At 26.4% G+C, this 8,214-nt stretch overlaps 2 protein-coding genes and 1 long non-coding RNA gene across 7 annotated transcripts; 1 reads left to right on the top strand and 2 right to left on the bottom strand.

Moving 5' to 3' along the window:
* Positions 1–528: 528 nt before the first annotated feature.
* LOC126864860 (uncharacterized) lies at positions 529–1,784 on the bottom strand. Of its 3 annotated transcripts, none has more exons than XM_050616716.1 (4): positions 1,723–1,784; positions 1,305–1,371; positions 1,184–1,233; positions 529–1,119 (listed from the first exon to the last, which is right to left on the bottom strand). In XM_050616716.1, the coding sequence occupies exons 3-4, from the start codon at positions 1,208–1,210 to the stop codon at positions 706–708; spliced, it is 441 nt and encodes a 146-aa protein (XP_050472673.1). In that variant the 5' UTR covers positions 1,211–1,233; positions 1,305–1,371; positions 1,723–1,784; the 3' UTR covers positions 529–705. The 3 variants fall into 3 exon arrangements, with proteins under 3 accessions (XP_050472673.1, XP_050472672.1, XP_050472671.1); XM_050616715.1 differs by lacking the exon at positions 1,723–1,784 and adding an exon at positions 1,475–1,614; XM_050616714.1 differs by lacking the exon at positions 1,723–1,784 and having other exon boundaries at positions 1,305–1,451.
* LOC126864820 (fatty-acid amide hydrolase 2-like) lies at positions 1,589–7,635 on the top strand. Of its 3 annotated transcripts, none has more exons than XM_050616627.1 (9): positions 1,589–2,004; positions 2,191–2,399; positions 2,814–3,040; positions 3,427–3,756; positions 4,093–4,385; positions 5,846–5,941; positions 6,370–6,528; positions 6,718–6,900; positions 7,380–7,635. In XM_050616627.1, exons 1-9 carry the CDS (start codon positions 1,957–1,959, stop codon positions 7,467–7,469), a joined length of 1,635 nt encoding a protein of 544 aa, XP_050472584.1. In that variant the 5' UTR covers positions 1,589–1,956; the 3' UTR covers positions 7,470–7,635. The 3 variants fall into 3 exon arrangements, with proteins under 3 accessions (XP_050472584.1, XP_050472585.1, XP_050472586.1); XM_050616628.1 differs by having other exon boundaries at positions 6,718–6,904; XM_050616629.1 differs by lacking the exons at positions 1,589–2,004; positions 2,191–2,399 and adding an exon at positions 2,510–2,726.
* LOC126864863 (uncharacterized) lies at positions 6,522–8,211 on the bottom strand. The gene is made up of 2 exons (XR_007689352.1): positions 7,831–8,211; positions 6,522–6,886 (listed from the first exon to the last, which is right to left on the bottom strand). It is a non-coding gene; the product is annotated as an uncharacterized LOC126864863 (long non-coding RNA).
* Between the last annotated feature and the right edge of the window lie 3 nt (positions 8,212–8,214).

The raw sequence follows: 8,214 nt of genomic DNA, 5'->3' as shown, positions 1-8,214 counted from the left end.
CTTAAATTTAATTCCTGAACAGTTCAAAAATTCGCCTCATAGACTGAAAAATTTGATTTTTTAAATTTCTTCATAAGGAGATTAGTTCCACCGTTTCACTGGTAGACGGTTATAGTGTTTCTTAGCCCGCGAGTGAGTCAATTTTTTAAACTTGTTTATAACTAAAAAATCCGGGAGAACATTTGGTTAAAACTATTCTCAATTAATTTCTTACGTCATAAACTTTCATTTGAGCTTTCAAAAGTTAAAAAATTTTGTTTCGAAAGCGAAAAATTTGGATTTTTTAATTTTATCGTCGATTGAACACAATTAAATATTACATATGTGCACTTCAGACACAAATATTTCAAGATTAAATGATGGAAACAGTATAGTTATTCAGGTCGTTGAAATTGTTTTTCATGCCCTCCAAAATATCGAATAATAAATATATGGTTCTATTTAAAAAAACGGTGATGAAATCTTGAAATCTCGTAAAAAGAATGACTATGAACAAAAATTATTTCCACTGACACATGCAACGTAGTATAACTTTGTCTTGTGAAATTTATTCATTTTTCATACAACAATAAACAAGGCAGATATTTAAGTGATCCCATTTAGCTGATGCATTCTTATATTAATTTTGAATCTAATATGCTAAAAATTTATTTTAATTTTTAGTGAACATAAAATTTTGTAAAAATAAACAATAACAAAATTTGTTTATTTATGACGCAATAACAATAAATTTTTTAGTATTAAATTTTTATCAGAATGTGAAGCACCAATACATGTTTCAAAAAGTTGGGAAATATTAGATAAATTATCGACATTGCTAAATAATGAAAGTATAAGACTATAACGCCATATTAAAGGTTCAATATCAATAGAAAAATTTAGTAATAATAAAAATAGATTTTTAACTTTACTCCAATTTTTTCTAATCGTATGTGACTTTATTTCAGAGAGTATCCTGTATTTTGAAGAACTTGCTGGATGTTGCCTCTTACTTTTCTTGTAATAATGCATAATTTTACATTGAGCGTGAATATTCAATGATTTCCCTATCTTATGGCCGTTTGTCTTCTTCTTCTGCGCATCTTTCTTATTTAGCCAAAGTAATTCAATAGCTTGATTCTAAAAATATATTTTTTGACATTAATAATTTAAATTTTTAATATTGAAGATTATCATTACATACCACTTTTATTTTTTTGACCTTCTCCATTTTTTATTTTATTTTTTATAATCCTATAACATATGTTTAATTTTAAATACAATCTAATCTTCTTTCACTTAACAATAATATTTAACTAACTTACCTGATAATAATATATAAAAAAGATCAACAGCATAATTTCATATCATGTACTGATAAGATATACTGTACTGTAATATAAACTTCAATTATTTTAATTTGTTAAACATTTTTATTTTAATATATATTTCATATTGTACACATATTAAGTAATAGTCTAAATCAATGTACCACCTGATATTATAGATTTCTATCAAATAAGGTTATAAATTGATATTTACATATTTTATGGTATGCATATACATATATATGTATACCACTGTGTATACACAGGTAATACTAGTACTTATTCTCGAGTTTATGTTTCCTTTGTCTTCTCTATAATAAATTTGATGAAATTAAAATTGAAATATCTTTTCACAAAAATTTTCAGTCATAAATACCTTAATATTTTTGTGTAAACAATAGAAAAACGTATCTACCAGTGTGTAAAAAAATATAAGATTCCATTAAAAAAAATTACGCAAATTTAGATTTCGAAGAGCATAGCGCATGACTATGAAAAAGTGTCTCGTATAATAATATGTGTACCTTTAATCTTGTATGAGCGATTCATTTCTTAGGCATGTATTCGTGTTATTAAAAATAACGGAAATATTTCTTTGTAACAAAATCATTGAGACACGCTATAATATGCATACAATTCAATTAATTATATGAATTTTACGAATATGTGTACATTAGTAAAGAATTCACGAACACAGGTATATATAAATACATACGAAATTTCTAAAATAAAATTTGTTATTAGATATCTATTTACAAGAACATAATTGCACATATTTCATTTGCATTAGATAAATACGTAACACTTTAAGAATTATATGAAAATTACATTTTTTTAATTACATAATGAGAGGAATTAATTCAAATATTTTCATACGCTTTAGGAAGGTGACAAGTGCCAGACAATATTCGAAATGTCAATCAAGGTTTTAAAACATGTTTTAAAATGTTTGATTATCAAATTTCATATAATATTTGACTGTATGATAGATTTCATTTTTGGGTTATATTATGATCATAATATACAAAAAGTACCACCTATTAAGAATGATTTATTACTGACAAGTGCATCAGAATTAGCTGAAAGAATCAGGTACTTTATTAGTTTATTTCTTTATATTGAATTACTTAATATCATTTATTTAATTTATGTTGGAGGTCATTTAAATAAAGTGAAATATTATTAAATGTAATAGTGAAACGTTTGAGTATTTACTTTAAATTTACCAAAGACTGAAATATTTCGTAACTTTTATTTATAAAATGACATAAAAAAAGCATGACTACATTCTATTAGTGTATCAATGCACTTATAAAAAAGATCGTGTGATAAGATAACAAAATCTGTTAAAACATTGATCGATTACTGGAATCATTTTATATAATAATAACAAATAACTTAAATTATTGCTATTATGAGGTATATAATAAATTGGTAATAGATAAATATTAAAAAAAATACTCTTAAGGATAGATATAAAATTGAAGTGTACAAATATTTTTATAGAACAAAGAAGATATCATCTGTAGAAGTTGTAACAGCATTTATAAATCGGGCAAAAGAAGTAAATGGGATAATAAATGCAATAGTTGAAGATAGATATTCTGATGCCTTAGAAGAAGCCAAAGAAGTAGATAAATTTTTACAAACATTAGAAAATATTGATTCAATAAAAGAGAAGAAACCATTTTTGGGTGTTCCTTTCACAACAAAAGAAAGCAATGAAGCAAAAGGTAGTTTTATTTAATATTCCTATATATTTTACGTCATAATGATATGTATTGAGTTGGTCAAAAAGTTTTTTTGTTTTTTTTAATGAAGCATTATGTCATGTTACAAATGTCAATAATATAAAAATTATTAGAATTAGAAATATCTAACTACAAAAAATTTATGTTTGTGTACAGTACGTAGTATATATGCTATTTTCCATTAGTTTTTCTTCAAGTAACCAAAACCCACAGTAGCCCACACATATCCCACAACATGATTAAATTATATTGAATTGATTTTCATTCACGATGATAAAATAATGAATTTCTGAAGCTACTAATTTTTTCTGCATTTATTTATTTATTTAATTAGTCTGTATTTATTCACGTTTATTATGGTTATTTAGATATGCTTCATACGATGGGTTTAACAAGTAGATGTACTTTCCGTTCTAAAGAAGATGCAACAGCAATAAGCTTTATGAAAAATGCTGGTGGAATTTTGATTGCAAAAACGAACATTCCTGAATTAAATCTCTGGACTGAATCAAGAAATAATGTATATGGACAAACATGTAACCCATATAATACTACTAGAAATGTTGGTGGAAGTAGTGGTGGAGAAGGAGCAATTACTGCAGCCTGTGGAACTGCATTTTCTGTTGCCAGTGATATTGGTGGTTCTACTCGAATGCCTGCTTTCTTTAATGGAGTGTTTGGATTTCAATCAACTGCAGGTTTTCAAACTTGCAAATATTAATATTATATACCATAATTTTTAATGTAGAAAAACAATCCTACCTATTTGGTTTTGTCTATCCTTCCCTTATTTATAATTTCTTATTTTTTGAATAACATAAACAGCTTTAGGGAAACTGCAGAAATGCGTTTTTTCCTCTGATTTTAACGATTTTTGGATGTATTGTAAAACTCAACATTTTGATCTTAAACATTATTCATAAAAATCTCCCGGTACTATTACAATGTATTCTGCCTATAATTATGCGTCTATGGCAGCATATGCGTCAGTATTGGTTGCCAGTTGCTAAGCTTCTGTATATAACCATTTTTAGGTTTAACACCACTGAAAGGTATTGGACTTCGAAAAGAGGATTATCCTAATTCAATGGCAGGAGTGGGACCAATGTGTAAAAAAGCAGAAGATTTAGTACCTATTTTGAAAGTTTTAGTTGGAGAAAAAATCTCATTACTTAAGCTTGATGCAGAAGTAGATATAAAATGTCTTAATATTTTTTACCAAGAAAATTCAGGTGATATAAGAGCAAGTAAAGTAAATTCTGAAATGAGAGCTGCTCTTTTAAAAGTTGTACAACATTTTAAAGAAATTACTGGATCTGCAACAAAAGTAAGTTCTTAAAAATTGTACATTTCTTCATAGATTTGATTATTTCATATTACATATTCATTTAATATATCTTAATTATAATTTTATTTACTTTTTATATTATGGAAATGTTGCATTATTTTTATATTTATTTTGTTGCATACATGCAGTATTTAATATTTAATTGTGAAGTTCTATAATAATGTTATACTACATATAATAAACGATTATTTACTAGCAGATCTTGGATGAAACACTCACTTTCTCTCTTCTCTCATTGTGTCTAAGGTATAGGTCTGTTAGGTGAGCCTTACTGAAGAGTCCATACTATAATAAACGATTATTGTTTGTGTGAATGGTTATAGTAATACAGAAAGGGGAGAAAGATAATTTAGTGACTAAACTTTGAACTGAGCATAATGATTTCCAAAATATTTCAATTGATGGATGTTTTGAAGTGAAGGCAGTAACATGTAGTAGAGTGATAGTTTGGAGGATACCAGTGAATCAAAAATTTAAGTGAATGAAGGCAGTTGAGTTTGTTATTTATTTCCACATATGCATTGAAAATTCTTCAGCTATTATTATTTGATCCCTGGATATTATAAGGTAGCTAAAGTTGCTCAACTTTTTCGGTTTTTATAGAGTTGCAATATAACTATGCAGAGTTATTCTTTCTTGGAACTCTAAGCTAACCAGAATAGTCAGCGATTCTTTCATACCTGTTTACTGGATAACTGATCCAAATGTAGAGAATATGTGAAGGTTTTTTCTGCATGAATTCTAGACAATTCCATGTGATTATTTAAACGATTAACTTCCATGAGAATGTTGTTAGAAGATTCTAATTTCAAGAAGGATTATAATAAATCTTAAATACATTTTAAGACTGGAATGTTTGATTTTGAAGTATTTTCCAACGCATTTTAAAAAATATGCATGCTCATTGGTTCTTTTCAAACGCAGTTAATTTCCAATTATGCTTTTAGGGCATCGCGAACATTCTTCTATATGTCCTCAGAATGCCTTTACTTAGAGAGGTTGGGCAATATCTAAATGAGGCTTTTAGTAAAATCACATAATTTTTCTCTAGGTTCGAGTCTTGGAATACACAGTTTTTAATTGACCTCACGGAAATACCTAGTTTATGACACCTTCGGCTATTAAATTTTGAATATTTTGTCAACAATTTTAAACATATTGTCACAAACGGACAAATAATATTGACGACAATACATAGATTCTTGTCTCAAAATGCTTTTTTTCTTAAAAAATTTAATGAAAATCTTCGCGTATTTTTGTTCTTTCGAACAAAACAACTTTCATTGCTATATTTTTACATTTTCTCTCATTCTACATTGTTTTATTTATATTTAAAAACTTTAAAAATAAATTAGATTACAAGAATTAGATACTTATAATTATAGTTATAGATATTTTTATTTCTAAGAAGTTTTAATTGTAATTTATTTGAATTACAGATAAAAATACCTGGTTCTGAATATAGTTATCGATTATGGCGATTTTGGATGACACAAGAAAATTTTGATTTCAAAATAAATATAACAAACGGAAAGGTACTATAACTTATATGCATTACGTATGTTTATAATTATGTATTGTTATGTATGTATAATTATGTAGATGTAACATCTTTCATTTCGTATAACAAGTGATGGTTGTTAGTTAAGGTATATCTAATCAATGCTCTATCTTACTCGCTTAAGCACTCTTACGTGACTATATTCGTAAATACTTTATTCAAGAAGGTGATAATAGCTCCCCTTGTTTCGATTTATGATTAGTGTATTGTTATTGTTTGAAATGAATAGTGATCAGTATCCAATACTAGTATATATTGCTTTATTCTGATCTTAAATGGCAGTTCTACTTTTTTGATAGTTAGTATCATGTTTATCATTTAATCGATAAATTAATCCAGTAAAGAAAATCTTGTGGACAATGACGAAGAATGTAGTAATTTATATAAATGTAATTTTTTTAGTACCGTGCGAGTGCTCTTACAGAAATTTCCAAATTTTTAACTGGGAGATCAGACTTAACGTTAGCTGCTATTCTGAAACTAATTGATGAAGACATATTTCCTCGAGAAGATGCTGAATGGGCAATGAATGTAACAACAAATATGAAACAATATTTGATGGTAAATTCTTGTTTAATATAATTTTATTATTATTTAATCATAACTTATATAATATAATTATATAATATAAAGTCGTAAATATTTTTTACTCTAATCTTTGCATGCAGCAAGTTTGGCAAATGCACTTGACAGTACATTGTACTACCTGCCTTCTGTGGTATTGTGCTGCAATTATACTTTTATTTTTAGGATAAATTGGAGCATAATGGGATACTAATTTATCCATCTTCACCTTTTCAAACTGGTTATCATTATACAGCTTACTTAAGACCATTTAATTTTGGTTATTGGGGTCTTTTTAATGTTTTAAAATTTCCGGTGTGCCAAGTGCCTCTTGGTGTAGGCAAAAACGGACTACCTATTGGAGTGCAAGTAAGTAAATTATTACTAAGTAATTGGATCAGAATATTAAGCATTTAATAACACATGAAAAAGATTTTAAGAAATAAATTTAAGATGAAAATTAGAAATATCAAAATTATGTTTAGAGCTTCATTGTTTTTTACAAATTTAAACAATTTATTAAAATGTCATAAAGTATAAAATTAGAGCTTGAAAGAGTTTCCTTCAAATTTTATCAAAATTCTCGAAGATCAACTTTAGGATCCTTGGCTTAAAAAGATGAAACCCTGAATTAGCTGATAAATTTTTATTTCTTAATGAAGGTACACCCTATATGTAGATATAGATATGTATAATAGTGTTTACATGTGTATAATTATATTTCAACAAAGCTTATTTTGCAAAATATTGTAAATTTTTAAATATATATTTTAAGTTTTTTAATGGAGTAATAGATCTAGTAAAGTAGTTACTAATTTATCTAACAAGTTATAATTTCTTTATTGAAGGTCGTAGCAGCTCCCTATAATGATCATTTATGTTTGGCTGCAGCACGAGAATTGGAGAAAGTGTTTGGTGGTTGGGTGCCACCAGCCTGATTTATTACAAACTGATATTAATTCAACTCAACAATGATTTACAAAAGTAATTGCTATTTAGTAATAACAGTGTGATATTATTATTTACTATACAATATTCTTTCTACATTTGTTGACATATTATAGATAAGATAATAATAAACAATGGATTTAAGGTGCAATATAATTGTGTTGTTATTATTACTTTTAAATCAAATACTAATGCATATTATAATTAAATATTGCAAGGTTATCTTCATTTATATAGTAATGTATTCTTGATACTTTATTTAAAAATAAAGTTAGAGATTTGATATGTCACATACAATAATTTACACTTATATAGTATTTATTATTATAGACCAGATATACATTTAAATACCTGCTATCTTTTTCGATACTGTATTTGTTTATTCATTACGTTTAATACATTTCACTTTATCGTATTTACATACTGTCTATCACCTGGCTTAATTACTTGCAATTGATCATCAACAACAGTTAGCCTATTATAGCATGTCGAATTGTTAGACTAAATTTAATAGTCGTATTTAAGTTAAATATCTATGTATGTACATATTGATTTGTGTAATGATACTTCTATGAATACTTTTTCGTATCTTAAAAAGTCAACATCTTAAATCAGACGTATTTATAAGAAAAGTTATCTTTATATATTAATAGAATCATTTTTTATTTTTCGTGCACTTTATCGAGCAGAACAGTTCTATAACATATGTGAAATAAATCTTACATACAATATACT

This window comes from Bombus huntii, chromosome 4 (assembly GCF_024542735.1).
Source record: "Bombus huntii isolate Logan2020A chromosome 4, iyBomHunt1.1, whole genome shotgun sequence".
Classification (NCBI taxonomy): Eukaryota; Metazoa; Arthropoda; class Insecta; order Hymenoptera; family Apidae; genus Bombus; species Bombus huntii.
The sequence above is the reverse complement of the archived record's forward strand: the minus strand, read 5'-3'. Positions and strand labels throughout refer to the sequence as shown.

What these genes read in the sequence shown, in the direction of transcription:
- LOC126864860 (XM_050616716.1), bottom strand. Translation starts at nt 1,210, where the DNA reads ATGGAGAAGGTCAAAAAAATAAAAGTG. An exon ending in AGGTCAAAAAAATAAAAGTG is followed by an intron (nt 1,120 to 1,183) that starts GTATGTAATGAT and finishes ATATATTTTTAG; the next exon opens with AATCAAGCTATTGAATTACT.
- LOC126864820 (XM_050616627.1), top strand. Translation starts at nt 1,957, where the DNA reads ATGAATTTTACGAATATGTGTACATTAGTAAAGAATTCACGAACACAG. An exon ending in TAAAGAATTCACGAACACAG is followed by an intron (nt 2,005 to 2,190) that starts GTATATATAAAT and finishes CATACGCTTTAG; the next exon opens with GAAGGTGACAAGTGCCAGAC. An exon ending in TAAATATAACAAACGGAAAG is followed by an intron (nt 5,942 to 6,369) that starts GTACTATAACTT and finishes TAATTTTTTTAG; the next exon opens with TACCGTGCGAGTGCTCTTAC.